The sequence below is a fragment of the Neoarius graeffei genome, chromosome 8 (assembly GCF_027579695.1).
Source record: "Neoarius graeffei isolate fNeoGra1 chromosome 8, fNeoGra1.pri, whole genome shotgun sequence".
In the NCBI taxonomy this organism is placed as follows: domain Eukaryota; kingdom Metazoa; phylum Chordata; class Actinopteri; order Siluriformes; family Ariidae; genus Neoarius; species Neoarius graeffei.
The window spans coordinates 65,874,593-65,891,099 of NC_083576.1; the positions used below are offsets into that span (position 1 = coordinate 65,874,593).

Consider the following 16,507-nt stretch of genomic DNA (forward strand, 5'->3'; position numbering starts at 1 on the left):
GATTAAACTATATCCTTTAGTCTTATCATTTCGGTAAGATAACACTGCTGTATGTGCTGAAACATCAAATGATTTAAAACTGCCTTTAGATACTGATTCTCTAACCTTTCCACAAATTAGCTATCAGCAAGTCCCAACAGGTATTTCCTATTACGGAACTCTCATTAAAAAGGATGATCTCTACTCATAATTCACAAGAGTAAATTAAACAAAACGTCTGTCAAATACCAAACCTTATTTATCCCAAGCCTCACAGCCCTTCTCCATCACTAGAGAGCTATAAAGCATATTATATAACAGCTATTGAATTCTGGGATCAGAAGATGTAGATTAATTTTTATATAAAACAGGACTCTGAGAGTAGTCCTGGCTGTAACATAAGCAATTATAAGTTTATACTTATTTTTAAATTTGTATCATATATACCTAAACCAGCCACAACATTAAAGCCACCTGCCTAATATTGTGCTGACAAAACAGCTCTGACCCATCAGGGCATGGACTCCACAAGACCTGTGAAGGTGTGATGTGGTATCTAGCACCAAGACATTAATAGCAGGCCCTTTAAGTGCTGTAAGTTGCAAAGAGGGGCCTCCATGGATAGGACTTGTTTGTCCAGCACATCCCACAGATACTCAATCGGATCGAAATCTTGGGAGTAGGGAAGCCAAATCAATACCTTGAAATCTTTGTCATGTTCCCCAAACCATTCCTGAACCATTTTTGCAGTGTGGCAGGGCGCGTTATTCTGCCGAATGAGGCCACTGCCATTAGGGAATACTGTTATCATGAAGGGGTGTACTTGGTCTGTAACAGTGTTTAGGTAGGTGGTATGCGTCAAGGAAACATCCACATGAATGATAGGACCTAAGGTTTCCCAGCAGAATATTGACCAGAGCATCAAACTGCCTCTGTTGGTTTGCCTTCTTCCCATAGTACATCCTGGTGCCACCTCTTCCCCAGGTAAGCGAGGTGATGCACCTGATCATCCACATGCACCTGACCATCCACATATAAAAGAAATGTGATTCGTCAGACCAGACCACCTTCTTCCACTGTTCCATGGTCCAGTTCTGATGCTCACGTGCCCGTTGTAGTCACTTTCTGTGGTGGACAGGAGTCAACATGGCACTCTGACCGGTCAGCAGCAAGATGTTCTGACACCTTTCGATCATAGTCAGCATTAACTTTTTCAGCAATTTGTGCTACAGTAGCACTTCCGTGAGATCAGATCAGATGGGTGCTCATGACCTTGTTGCCAGTTTACTGGTTGTCCTTCCTCGGACCACTTTAGGTAGGTACTAACCACTGCCTACTAAGAACACCCCACAAAATAACTGCCAGTTTTAGAGGTCTCACCCAGTCGTCTAGCCATCACAATTTGTCTTTTATCAAAGTCACTTAGATCCTTATGCTTGCCCATTTTTCATGCTTTCAACACATCAAATTTGAGAACTGACTGTTAACTTGCTGCCTAATATATACCACTCCATTGACAGGTGCCACTATGAATATTATCCACTTCACTGGTCAGTGATTTTAATGTTATGTCTGATGAGTGTACTATCATTTCTACAGTACATACACAGGTACATGTATGGCTCCACAGAATTGAAGGCTAATAAAAACAGATAAAAAATATTTTCTGTTAGGAAATGTTTATGTAACATTTATGGAGGGAGTGTCATATGTCAGTGCTTTGTAACAGTAATTAATTTTTCTGTCACAACAAAGTCTTCAGGACAAAAGCCAAGACTTAAATTTTCTTTTAAAAAAAAAGGCAACTGTCCCTATAAGGCCAGACGTTCCTAGGCTTGTTGGGACATTTGATTGCCACCACAAGACAAAAACATGCCCCCACCCCACATACAATCAACCATTTATTTAGTTTAATTTAAATAAATTGTTATTACAAACTGATTCAATATTAAGGACAAAGCACTCAAAACCATAGTACGAGTAAAGGATTTCACAAGTGGCATCAGTACAATCCTTAAACACTGAAATTTCAAAATTAGCACATATCCTAGCTAATAAACACATAAGAGATATCAACCACGTCTTCCTCCTTTATTTTCATTTCATTGACCAGCAGCAGTTCAGATGTCATCCACTGCACTGGAATTCACCACCAGCCCTGACACCAAGCTATTCTGCCTGACCGAGTTCAGTATATTGCTGAGTTTCAGTCACGTGACTTTTCTTAGCGGTTTTACCGAAAGCGAAATAGCTGGTGGTCTAAACGGCTGCCGTAGTGCAAACAACTAGCAATAACATACCAGAGTATCCTCGTAATCTAGAAGCCACTGCTCACTTTAGATATGTTCAGAAGATTGCTATGTGCAATGGAATCGACCCCTACAGTCTGGGAAAGGAGGATTTGTCATACGATCTCAAAAACTACCCTTCAGTCGAGTTCCCCGACATCACGAACTGTCTGGTGTTGCAGACATCCTTCTACACCGCAAAACAGATGAAAGCATGGAAGAGTATGGAGGCTTACAACTTTTTTGTATGTGGCTGGCTAAAGGACCTCGGTATCAAGTCGCTGCCGAATGAATCCTGTATTGTTTTTGCCCGTGTAATTATGTTTTCTTTAAGCTTTTCGTTTGCGTCTTTACAATGAAGCACTGCAAGTTGAAGTGTAAACAAACAACAGTTTGCTTGATTCTCACTTGTGTTGGCTCTTGTCTCTCAGGTAAATCATTCACAAAGATTATCAGAAACCCCTTTAAAGACCTGGATCTTAGTTAAACAAGATGGAGAAGTGATCACGGCGCATTGTAACTGTACGGCTGGGTAAGAATTTTGTCGCGACCTTCATGTATATGGACTTTATGAGGAGTGAGGAGTAAACAAAGAAACAGCTGGGGACTTTAGCGCTTCGTGACTAAAAAAAAGTACTGTAAAATAATGACTCATAGCAAGAAAAGTATTTGGAAAACACTAAGGACAAAGCTGAGAGGGAGATACAAACCTTTCACGAAGTGATCACTGCAAACTCGAGCATGCTTCGACTCGGCTCCCTTCGATTTCAGTGAGAGGCTCAAAAGTCAGCTTTCTCGACGTCTTTTTGTGAAATCCTGCATTCATTCACCCTTTTTTATTAGTTCATGGGGAACCCTGAAGAAACTTTTCAGTTTCACGGTTTGATCGATTCGAACAACCTAAAACAACGCAAGCGTGAGGCGTTTTTCATGCGAACAATGCACCTTCTCCATACAAACGCTTTGTCAACTCAGCTTTGGTAGACCACCAGCTAAAATTTTGAATAACCAATGAGGCGGATGTGACGTCATGTGAAACCCAGCAATATGAGATATGAATATAGATGGACAGATTTACATTCTGCTGGTATTCCTACAACATGGACCAAAGGACTTAATTATACTGAATATTTCATTAAAGTACTATAACTACGCTGTTGATTAAAGTGTTAAAATTTACCAGCATTTCTCCAAACTATGACTAAGCTGTTTGTATTTTTCTCAACAACCATGAATACCATTCTAAATGATATTCTTGACTAACAGCAAAACAAATCTCTCCTGATAAGCATGGCCTATAACAAGCAGGAGAACATGTGATTTGGAGTGATATCAAGTGGTGACACTATAGGCCACATTCAAAGATGTAAATGGAAATGTAAAGAGAGGGGAAAAAGGCACAATCCAAGACTGAGCACAGCACTTGGAGGAGCAGTCGGAAATGATAATCATGAGCTGAGCCCAGGCTTCCTGCATTTTATCAATAGGCTTTGTGACAGCTTTGTTAAACACACTAGAGCAGCCATTCACATGGAACCAGACAGCTGCCTGAACTATTCAACCTCATTGTGCAGTCGAGGAGGAACTCGTACACCACAAGACATGAATAAATGCGCTGTTTTGCATCAGTTGTTAGAATGTATGGGTTTATTTTGCACAAATTAACTACAACACCGGCAATAATGTTCCAGGGTCACAGACAATCACATAGTCAAACTGAAAGCTCCAAGTTTAATAAGCATTAGAGGTCACTTCTGTGGCTGCTTGCTGCTATTTATAACAACTTCTAGTTCAGCGATGCATGAAAATTGTCACAATATCCTCAAGGTTAATCGGGATGAGCAGTAATCAGATGGAGCAGGTGGGAAAGTTGATTCCAGGAGAGGAGAGTCACATTTCCTCTGCTGAAAAATGACCCAGTGCTCAAAATCACTCTCTTACATTCAGAACAGAGGAAGTGGTTTGATTCTTCTTCTTCTTCAACAAAGCAGGGCACCGAGGTGAGCATCGAGCATGAAAAATGCACAATCATTGGCCAATCATACTGAACACAATTAAAGCAACTTGGTGTATGAATGAGGATCCTTTCTACATTGGTCAGAGGTAGAGCATACATATTAAGACATACAGTAAGTAATAGTTTTCTAACCTCTCACTGATATCGACTTCCTCCATCACAGGCATCTGGCCGCTGGAACTCAGATTCATGTACCCATAGAAGAGCAGCGTCTCTGTAAAGAGAGATGGACATTAACCTAATACGGATGCAGACAGAGAGCATCAGTGAAAATTATTCTGAGAAACAATATTTTGTGATTGACTCTTTTATTAAAGCTTTATCATCACATAAATTAATGACTACTGTATCTGCATTATCACCTCAGAATAACTGTTCTCTAAATGGCTTCTTCTGTTCTCATTAGGGGTCACCACAATGGATCGTCCGGATCCACATAGTTGATTTGCCATAGGTTTTTTTTTTGGTTTGTTTTTTTTTTTACCCTGGATGCCCATCCTGACACAACCCTCCCCAATCTATCTGGGCTTGGGACCAGCACTGACTATGCACTGGCTTGTGCAACCCCAGTGGCTGGGTATTTTTACCTTATCTTTGAACAGTGGGAGGAAACCAGAGCCCCCAGACACATGGAGAATAGGCCCTTGTTGGCCATGAGGTTTGAACGCGGAACTAGAGGTCTGCACGGGACAGAATTTTCAGTCCCGCTCCCGCATTGTGCAGTCCCGCTCCTGCCCACTCCAGCATTGTGCAGTCCCGCTCCTGCTCGCTCCCGCAAAGAATTATAATTTTCAGTCCCGCTCCTGCCCGCGCCTGCCATATTTTGTCCCGCTCCCGCCCGCAAATCCTGCATGATGCAGACGTTCGCGTTATTTCTCATGAAAGTTCTTGTCATTGGCTTGGGGAATTAAACATGCTGAGCTTAGCTGAGCTCTCCACTGACCAATCCTTCACCTAGCGCACGTAGCGAGGGTGCGCGTTGCCAGGCACCTCTTTTTAAAGCAGCACTTATTTCTGAAGCACTGTGAGCTTCACTAGAGGAGCTCTGCTCTTCTGCCATGATCGGAGATCTCAAACACGGAAGAGCGGAAAGGAATCGGAAACGTACGCGAGATTAGACCACATCCACAAATTTAGGCATCTTAAAATGTTTTTATTAATGCCAAATAAAATATCCAGCACTAATTATATATGATAGACATAAATTAATAATTTATAAATTTTATTTTAAACACGTTTTTAGTTAGCGGGACTGCAGCTTATCACCGCTCCCGCATTGTGCACTCCCCCTCCCGCCCGCACCCGCAATGAGCTTTCAAAATTTGTCCCGCACTGCACTGCTTTGCGTCGGGTCCCGCGGGTCTCTCGCGGGAGTGCAGGGCTCTACGCGGAACCTCCTTGCCGTGAGGCAACAGTGCAAACCACTGCACCACCATGCTGCATATTCTCTAAACGGCATAGGTATGAATTAAACTGAACTGTGAGTACAGAAATGTAAAAGATTCCCTGCCTGTGCAAAATGAATGCCACATTAAAAAGACAAAACTGAAATGTAATTAATAATATGTGAAAAAGGCTAATTATTAAAGCAGCAACACAGAAGTAGTCACTCAAAAGAAAAGCGCTTATACAGTATACACGACCCTATTTATATATGAGGTCAGGATTTAAAAAAATGTTCATTTTGCAAAGGAGAAGCATGAGGTGCAGCACTGAAATTAGTTGTAGGATCAAGTACATTATAAACTGCTCTAACAAAGAATGCCATCAGCAGCAAATTCAAAACATATGCATGAGCTTAATAACTGCACTAAGAAGAATGGGAAAGCAACTTCCATTAACTAAGATCCATTATGTAATGTGTTGAAACTGATAGATTAAATTGAGTGTTCAAATCGATGGAGTGAAATCAACTGGCAGTCTGCTATTTTTAAAATGCGTATCAGGTTTTCATACTCAACTCCACAGTTATGCACTTCACAGGGTTCCTGCCTGATTCACACCAGCAGAAAGAACACTGCAATTTCTCATACCAAGTGCCTCAATGTTTTCTTTTTACATATGCAGCCAGGAGATTTGAAAGTGCAATAAATGTCTTGTTCATCACCGAAACACGGAGATCCACATGGAAAGAACAGCAAATAGTAAAAGCTCAATTATTTCCTGGATCCTGTCCTCCCTACCACCCTCTCACATAACAGAGAGAGAGAGAGAGAGAGAGAGAGAGATGCTCATCATCCCCGACCCAGTCAGGGGAGAGAATTTCTGCAAGAGCCCACCAGTAGGGTGCCTCAGACAAGGCTGTCTTCCCCAGATGGCTTCCAGACACTTTTTAAATGTGTTGTAGAGAGACAAAATAACATTAGATGTCTGCAACATTCACACTATTACTACATGACGCAGAAAAGTCTTTCCCAGTTCTAGACCTGAATGAGTAGGCTTGTGTGATATTGAGTTTTCCCTGTTTGAGTTTTCCCATTTTAAAAATTATTGTGATAAATGAGCTATTCATGGGCGGCACGGTGGTGTAGTGGTTAGCGCTGTCGCCTCACAGCAAGAAGGTCCTGGGTTCGAGCCCCGGGGCCGGCAAGGGCCTTTCTGTGCGGAGTTTGCATGTTCTCCCCGTGTCTGCGTGGGTTTCCTCCGGGTGCTCCGGTTTCCCCCACAGTCCAAAGACATGCAGGTTAGGTTAACTGGTGGCTCTAAATTGACCGTAGGTGTGAATGTGAGTGTGAATGGTTGTCTGTGTCTATGTGTCAGCCCTGTGATGACCTGGCGACTTGTCCAGGGTGTACCCCGCCTTTCGCCCGTAGTCAGCTGGGATAGGCTCCAGCTTGCCTGCGACCCTGTAGAAGGATAAAGCGGCTAGAGATAATGAGAGAATGAGAGAGCTATTCATGCAGAACACAAGACAGAAAAAACAGAATTTCCACCATTTCAGGTTTAAGGAGAGAAGGGGAGGAGGTAATAACATTATTTGCTGTGCAGTCAGTGGTCTAATGTCCATCTGGCCAACATCTACAGTACATTCACTATTCTGTTGAGCAGGAGAACAAACGGGGAAAAAAACATCATCACCATTAAAATTATTTGTCAAGTCTTACATGTGACACTTTGTTGTAGGCTTACTTTCTCTTTTTTGAGTACAAAATTTCCTTCTTTTTTTCTCCATTTTCTTACCATTTCCCAATGAAAATTTTTCCTCATTCCTAAAATATATCGTCAACTAATGTTAAGTATTCTATCCACATTCACTGGATATGAGCAATCCCCAAAATTATCAAGTATTTAAAAGAAACAGAAATAGCTAAAAGAATATAGTCCCCTCCCCCATCTCCTGTTCCACACTCCAGTCCAGTTGATGGTGGTAATGCACCTTTAAAAAAAAGAAGACCCCCCCCCCCCCCCCCCCCCAAAAAAAAAAGCAACAAAATATGGAACAAGTATTGCCAGGCAAAACAAACCTCACCCGGTCGCACTTATGATGAATATGAAGGAAGATATCATGAAAAAATAGGTACCTTATGGGTCCATGTGGCTACTGCTTATAAATAAAATTGTTTTCTGATGCCATGTCCATACAGTAAATATAGCATATATATTTACTCTATGAGGCAGTAGCCACACAAATGAAGTGTAATCCAAAAATGAACAATTTAAAAATCACAGAAGTAAAATATACCAAGTGTCTGTACTTTATATTATTCTACTTTTACCTCTTACAGTTTTCGAAACTGAAACCTCCGAACCGAGGCTGACATACACACGCTGTCGCCATGACCCAAACTCTTATTTCCCGGAAATGGCCTGGCGCTAGAGCTCAGTGGAACGCACTTTCTGTCTGTAATAAGCATAAACATGTCTGAAAGTGATTTCTTTAGTCTTGTCCATTTATTTCGAATGGTGAACCGAATTGTATACACTCACCGGCCATTTTAATCGGAACAATGCGCAATTGTTACACTCTTACAGCACGATGACAGTGGCTAGTGCCTCTATATGAGGCAGTAGCCACAACAAAAATGATTTTGACCTTTTTGGTGACCTTGACCAGATGACCCTCAAAAATGTTGGAGGTTCTATTTGAGACCAATGCCCATCTATCCTGAAAGTTTCATGAAGATTGAGCCAGCCGTTTTCCCGTAATATTGTTTACAAAAAAACACAGAAACCTGACTGAAAACAATACCTCACCCTGCTTACTCCGTAGCGGGCGAGGTAATAAAAGTATTTGATGGTGAGAACGTATCCTTTTTTTTATTTTTCAAGAATTATTATTATAGCATTTTTCAGAAATTGCTACTGTCATTTTGCCGGTTTGTTTACGTTTTAAGCGGAAGTGATTTTTTCGGACATTTTGTATAGAGTTTTTAATTATCGAATTTGCAAAAGATTAAATTAAAAATGCTCTGTCTCTCAAAATCCAGTGAATGTGGATAGAATAAAAGTTATTCCACTCACTCTCGTTGTACATGGCTTATAGTCGACTCAGCGCTACACACCTCGTCGGCTATCAGCTCACGTACGACTCGAGTTCGTAGAATAACTGTTAAATATATACTTGTCTAATGATAGCTCAGTCGAACATACATTAATAGATTTTTTTCACATCGATGGATTCCATTTACCTTTGCAGAAGGCATGTGAGATGAGATGGAGGAAGCGAGGCTTCCATGCTGTGCCAGTTAATATTGGAGAGTTCAAAATACCTGCGCAAATCAACTCAGATCCATGTGTCTATTGGCTCAACTTTGGTTTGACTGGCAAGACAAAGATTCCAGTCGTAAACTGAGGCGCCTCGATGCAAAGTACTTAAAGGTTTGCAGGTCTGATGATATAATGTAATCAGCATAAGCCTTACTGGATATCATGACAATGTGATATCATGTAGGGATGATAAAGCTGTTATATCACAGTAGCCTAACTGAGTATTTTAAATTTTCTTTGCTCAAAAGACACTTAAGTCTACTTATCAGATCATTAACAAGTCTTACATGAGGCAGAACTTGAAGTGAGGTGAGTAGGGAAAATACACAAGTGCGCAGTACCTGAGTCCTAAAGGAGCAAGCAGGACTAAGAAATACTGACTTCGACATTCCCTGCTCAGTATTGGTAAAGCATCTGGAATGACTTTTTTTGAGCGCTGGAAGTATGAAAGTATGTAATGAGACCAAGGAAATCCAATGAGATTATAAAAAAAAAAAACAACAACAATTATTCTCAACATTAACTAATGACTGCTGCTGATGTAATGAGAGTCAGGAAATCCAATGATATTAAAAAACACCAAAATACCAACTACTCTCAATTTACTCAAAATACTTTCACGAAACATATAGGTCCTTCTCACGAAACCATTAAAATACCATGGTAGTAATGATTTTAAATCTAAAACATATAATTTAGTAATATAACAAAATATCATAATAAAGATAATAGTATTTTCTACCTTGCACAAAGAGGAATTTCAACACTGGCATGAATTATTTTTGTATTTTATTGCATTTTCTGCTGAAATTTTCATTACAGCAGCACATTCAGCTCTGTCTGAATGTATGTTATGTTGTAATTTAAACATTGTAAAATGAAAATATAAAAAAAACGAATAAATGTTCTACTAGGAGTTTTCAAGTGACAGAAAAATTGTTAACTGAATATTCATGTATTATAATAATAATAATAATAATAATAATAATAATAATAATAGCTTGTTGAAGCTGTCTGATGTTTGAGAGACCTAAAACACCCAGTGACACAAGGGTACATGGCTGATGATGTGCCCTAGTTTAGCATCAGTAGATGTATCTTGATGTATCTGTTTAGCCCTGTTCTAATGTTCTTGTATGTTTTTTTTAATGCGTTCTCTGTTTTTAGCCTACGTACTGTATATTGTGTACTTTTGAAATACTGCAAAATTAAATTGACTGAATTTGAACCCATGATTGTGCCAATATTATCTCATTTGTTTTCTACATTAAATTTTACAACTCCAAATGAGAAAAAGTTGGGACGGTATGTTGAAATAAAAAAAAAGATGTGTAAATAATCTTTCACCTGTATTGCACTCAAGACAATATAACAGCAGATTATTTGATGTTTTACCTCATGAATTTTATTTTAATTTTTTTCAAAATAAACACTTAATGTATGTCAATTTTGATTTCTGCGACACATTTCAAAAGAAGTTGGGACGGTAAAGCATTTACCACTTTGTAATTTTGCCATTCCTTCTCTCAACACTTAAAATATGTTTAGGGACTGAAGATGCTTCATCTGTGATGAAGTGTTTCAGTTGTTATTTTGTCCCATTCCTCCTACAAGCAGGTCTAAAAGTGTGCAACAATATGGGGTCATCGCTGTCATATTTTTCGTTTCAAAATTCACCACACATTCTCTGTTGGGGACAGAGGGGACAGGCACCCTCTTCTTCCACAGCCATGCCTTTGTAATGTGTGCAGAATGTGGTTTCGCATTGTCTTGTTGAAATCTCCCTGGAAAAGATGTTGTCTCGAAGACAGCATATGTTGCTCCAAAATCTCAGTGTACTTTTCTACATTAATGCTGCCATCACAGAAGTGTAAGTTACCTTTGCCAAAGGCACTGACACAACCCCGTACTATGACAGACCCTGGCTTTTGGACTTGTTCCTGGTAACAGTCTGGAAGGCCCTTTTCATCTTTGGTCTGGAGCACACAGGGTCCATCTCTTCCAAAAAAGACCTGGAATACTGATTTGTCTGACCACAATACATGTTTCCACTGTGTGATGGTCCATCCCAGATGCGTCTGGGCACAAGTCAATGGTGCTACTGGATACAGTTAACATAAGGCTTCCTTTTTGCACAGTCAAGTTTTAACTGGCATTTGTGGATGCAACTCTGTACTGTACTGAGATCAGAAGGTTCACTTAGCATTTGGTTTATAGCCAAATTTCTGCTCTGGTGTTGAAGAAAGCAATGGATATGAACGATCCATTTAAAATCCTTTCAAAGCTTTCTAATGACTTGGGTGCAAAACCAGAGTTCTTAAGCATAGTAGTTTCTACATGACCTAAATGTATTCCTTCTGTATTTCAGGCTTAAATCAGTCTCTTATAACATGCACTTAAAAGTGAACAAATCAAGCAGCAACATGATTTATTGACTGCAAACATCCATTCTGAGAGGCATCGTGTGTGCGCGTGCGTGTGGCATGTGCTCAATTGTTTTTATGTTTTATTTATAGTACCCTGTTAACGGATCTGCTTTAAGAATAAGATGAGAGAAAGAGAAATTCTGTTTAATTTCAGAAACGTCTTAAAACCCTCCATTACTGTGAGTTACTCTTCATGGTCGTTAAATCAAAAGGTCACCAGCCAAGAACTGAAACCTGAGATCAGCACAAGAAAGAATCCATCTCCATAAAACAATACTTGTCGAGTGTGGAGTTTCCAGGAGACAGATTGAATTAAGAGTGCAGACTGCTTGCTAATGTGTAGTTGGTTGACACATATGAGGTGAGGATGAACTTGACTGTCTGCTGTCCTCTGAGACTGGTGTGGAACGCAACCCAGAAAGTTGTTCATTTAAAATAAACTTCATTATGTCATATAGTACCATACAAAATCCCATCACTCCAGTGCATGAGCGTCGCCACCATTGAATGTGAAGGGGACGTGTCCCCTTCACATTTCATAATTCTTCGTTTGGACCCCCCCACATTTAACATAAAATATTAGTTCACTCACTGCCGTTTCTATTGCTTCGTGAAAGAATCCATTCCACTTGATCGATAAGAGAATCTACATACCACTGAAAATCCACTCCGGGTTTTCTGGGCGTTCCCTACAACAACTTACCGCAGGCAAGTGAAGTGAATCTCAGTGCAAGCAGAGAAATTTTGGTGCAAGGTGCAGGCTGCTTGAAAGTGGAGGAGGTGACGTCAGCCCCATTGCCACCTCACAATGTCTAGCTTTTGCTAAAACCTTATTCTTTTGTGATATGCCCTCAAAATTAACCCTAGGCCACGTTAAATTAATGTTCAACTAAACAATGAAATAAGCTTAGCCATGGGGTATTCTTGGTTGATGATGAATTGTTTGCACTATTTGCTCCTCCCCAGACACAATGGACATAAGGACATTCTTTACAAAGAAGCGGAAAATTAGTCAAAATTTCCCCACAGGACAGGGTTTTTTTGTCCCAATGGAAATGTTAGTGCAGTTAGCTGGCTAGTCAATGTTAGATGTATCAGCTAGCTTAATGTTAGCTGTCATTTAATTCAAACCCAGTAGGCCTGCCTTACTGTAATGCCAAGAATGAGGTCAAGTCTGCTCTGATGATATTTATTGATTCCCTGTTGTGATCTGAAGAACTTGTTTTGTCTGGTCTTTGCCAGTTTTCTGGAAAGTAACACAGGAAATCAGTGTATGGGGAAGGAATAGTAGAAAGGAAAGCTTTCTACTACCTCACTGGATGTTATTCCAGGTGGATTGTGAAGGAAAGGGGGATAAAAGTTATGAAGTGGTAGAAATTGTGGTGGCACCAATGTAAGAAGGAGTTATATCTATAAATCTATTTGTTATACTCATCTGTATACTGTATGTTACTGTAGTACCACCATTGCATGTAGGTTGACAAAACTGCACTTGTTCATTGTGTGAAGTTATTAACCCCGCCGACAGTAGTCGGAGGGGTTATTATTTTCACCTGCGTCAGTCTGTGTGTGTGTGTATCTGTCTGTCTGTCTGTCTGTGTGTCTGCAAGATATCTCAAGAACCAATGGATCGATTTGGACCAAATTTTGTACATGTGTTGCCAATCACCCAGGAAGGAAACCATTAAATTTTGGAGGTCAAAGGTCAAAGGTCAAGGTCATGGCAGAACTTCGAAATTTTCGCCCAATGTATTTTAATAGGGAAAAGGCGGGGTTTGCACTCGTTAGAGTGTCCCTGTCTAGTTTTTTATGCGTCACCGTTGCTTGACACAGTGCGACTTTGTGTTATGAAGTTTGCATGATGCCATGTCATGCTTGTTCATTGTGTGAAATTATGAATATTCTTATTTTTAAACATACAGTTGAGTGTCACTATTGCTTGGTCCAGTGGCATGTTGTGTTACATCTAAAACTAAATAAAAAAAGAAAACACAAAATAAAAAGTAAAATGCACCCATAAAGTAATTGTTGGTGATAAACTGTGTCACATTCATCTCATTATCTTAGGCAGAGCAGTGGGTTTAAAAACAGGCTGATGAATATATGGACTAGTTGAATGGGGACGTATTGTTGAGTCTCTAAAATAGTCATTGAATTAAGTGACTTTTGTAGATAAAATTAGGTGTTTAACAACCTGTTAAAAGTACACCAGAATGCAGGAAATGGCATCTAATTAATTAAAAATTTTCTGGGGAAGAACCCCCAGACCCCCTGCCAGGGTGTCCCCCCCACAATACAAATACTTCTGACGCCCCTGCTCCAGTGCACTTTATATTTCATTTAAATGCAAATGTTGGCTTTAATAATTATCCCAGGGAAGCCAGTGCTTGCTTACTTACTGGCGGCTGGGTTGTATTCAGAGCGAGCCTGTGATTGTGAATGGCGCTCTCTACTCCACTCAGTCTGCTATGAAGATGAGGGTTGCTGAGTGTGCCACACTAATTTACCAATCCATTAACACTGCATATCATGAAACATGTTTCACTCAAGATGGCATCAAGAATTACACTGCTATAGGCCAGCTCGTAAGTTCTGATGCATAAACTATAACAAGGAACTAATATATTCAATTAGCAAAGCACTTGGCTTGTGTAATTAACGTCACATACTGTATGCATAATGGACAAGAAAATGTTGTTATACTTTACCCACGATACATTTAAATAAAATACTGCTTGGTTATTGCGCTGAAACATAATGCACTGTGCAGATTTAATATAAATGCCTCATGAAAACTGGCATATGTTGCTTCAGTATATGATTATGTAATACATCACTGACCTTTGCCAGTGGCAGAAGGTAAAGCACAAGCAAATAAATAAAGTAGCATTAAGTTTAAAAAACAACAACAACAACCATAATGCATTTGGGGCGGCACGGTGGTGTAGTGGTTACACTGTCGCCTCACAGCAAGAAGGTCCGGGTTCGAGCCCCATGGCCGGCGAGGGCCTTTCTGTTTGGAGTTTGCATGTTCTCCCCGTGTCCGCGTGGGTTTCCTCCGGGTGCTCCGGTTTCCCCCACAGTCCAAAGACATGCAGGTTAGGTTAACTGGTGACTCTAAATTGACCGTAGGTGTGAATGTGAGTGTGAATGGTTGTCTGTGTCTCTGTGTCAGCCCTGTGATGACCTGGCGACTTGTCCAGGGTGTACCCTGCCTTTCGCCCGTAGTCAGCTGGGATAGGCTCCAGCTTGCCTGCGACCCTGTAGAACAGGATAAAGCGGCTACAGATAATAAGATGAGATAATGCACTTGAAATATACTGCAGTACTGTGGTGCCCTCTCTGAAAAAAAGATAGAGCATTATAGAGCACCTGAAAGAAGTAGTTTTATGACCAAATGCACAGAGAAAGAATAAAAAGTATTCTAAAAAGCTCCAGTGCAATAATCCTTCTTTTTATTTGTTGTAATAACACATTGTCATCAGATAGCTTGCATACAAATAAGATAAATAACTGTTCTCGGGAAAACATTTTGTGATCATAAAATATTCCTGGAGATAAATTAGAGTGGTCCTTGACCCTTTAATTTAGGTCATCCAGAAAAAGAAAAGAAACAACAAACCGCACTGCAGTAATCTGAAACAGGAAATGGGAATCTGTAACAGACATTTTGCACATAATCTGCTAATGTTTGCATGTAAAACAGAAGGAAGCATTACGCATAAGTCTGCCTCTCATGAGCAAAAACTATAGCACCCTGATGCAAAAGAAAATGCAAACTGTTCCCGAAAGACACGTATGCAGCTCACAGTGAGCTCCTCCAACACTCAGAGATTTCACTTTCCCTGATCAGCCTGTGATCATACAAGCGAGCTGTGTGAGGTGTAAATCCCCACCAACAAACAATAATCAGACAAACTGACGTGGGCCCAACAAATTAACATCAACCACAACTGTGACTTAACACCTGCATCTGTAATCCTCTCAAGGCCAGTCAGCTTTTACACACCCTGTGCCAAAGTCTATTCGCCTCCTCACTTCCTGTTAGCATATCTAATGCAATAAATAAAGCCATATTTCTACCTTAACGTTCCCTGTGATTTTACAGCCTATCATGGTATGTATTGCTTAGAGTCCAAGCACTCACACACACAAATGTGTTTGCTATCCACTGGGTTGCATTATTATCCAAGGGGAACCTCTTTCGATCACTCATTCCACTTCAGCCAACAGACTAATCAAATACTGACTCCCTGACTGCACAGAGCCTCAATCATATGCACATCACAACCTGGAGAGAAACAAACAACACAGCAGGGAGAGCTCTTGGGCCCTCTTGGTCTGATGAATTATTAATCTTTGACAAAGGCATGTTATCTTGAAAGCTCGGCACTTCAACGTGTTTCAAATGAAAAGGACTCTGTCCCTGCCATCAGAAGCCTCCCAAGAGGCATCGTGAAAAAGAAAAAATAAAGAGTACTTGTTTTTTTTTTAAATTAATTAATTTATTTTTTGTTTGTTTGTTTATTTATTTTTGGCACTCTCTCTTAGCTCAGTCACCTGATATCACACATGCCATTGCACAAGGAGAGTCACTCAGTTGCACCAAAACTTGAGCTTTGTTTTATATTTTGCTTTAGTATTCATCCATCCATCCATCCATCCATCCCAGTGGCGGCTGCTGGTTTTTAAAACAGGGGAAGCCCATTTTACGCATTCATCGTAGTAAAACCTGTAGGCCGGATATCAAAGCATAGAAAGGTGTGCCCCATTAGCATAGTGAACTAGACAACCCTACCTAGTGGCAGAAAGTATTTTTGCTTGTACATTTCATGTTATAGTCTGGCTTGCCAGGCTAGTGCCTCATATCCTTAATCAAAAATATCAAACATCCAAAAATCACTGGCTATTCAACGAACAGCCTTGAACATCATACCCTGATATGCAACACAGAGTCTTTAACACAACACCCAGCTGTGCAACACATCCTTGAACATCTTCTGCAACACAGTCTGGAAATTCATAACCAGGTAGGCTATGGAACACACAGAACCTTGAATATTATACCCAGGTATAACCTATAACACAAA

General features: G+C 40.3%; 1 protein-coding gene across 1 annotated transcript in view; it reads right to left on the bottom strand.

Annotated features, from left to right (window-relative positions):
- Window positions 1-16,507, bottom strand: part of htr4 (5-hydroxytryptamine receptor 4) — a 220,921-nt gene that overhangs the window by 142,298 nt on the left and 62,116 nt on the right. The window contains exon 2 of the mRNA XM_060926997.1: window positions 4,417-4,498. Coding sequence (XP_060782980.1) covers window positions 4,417-4,498 — 82 coding nt within the window. The remainder of the gene's footprint in view (window positions 1-4,416; window positions 4,499-16,507) is intronic.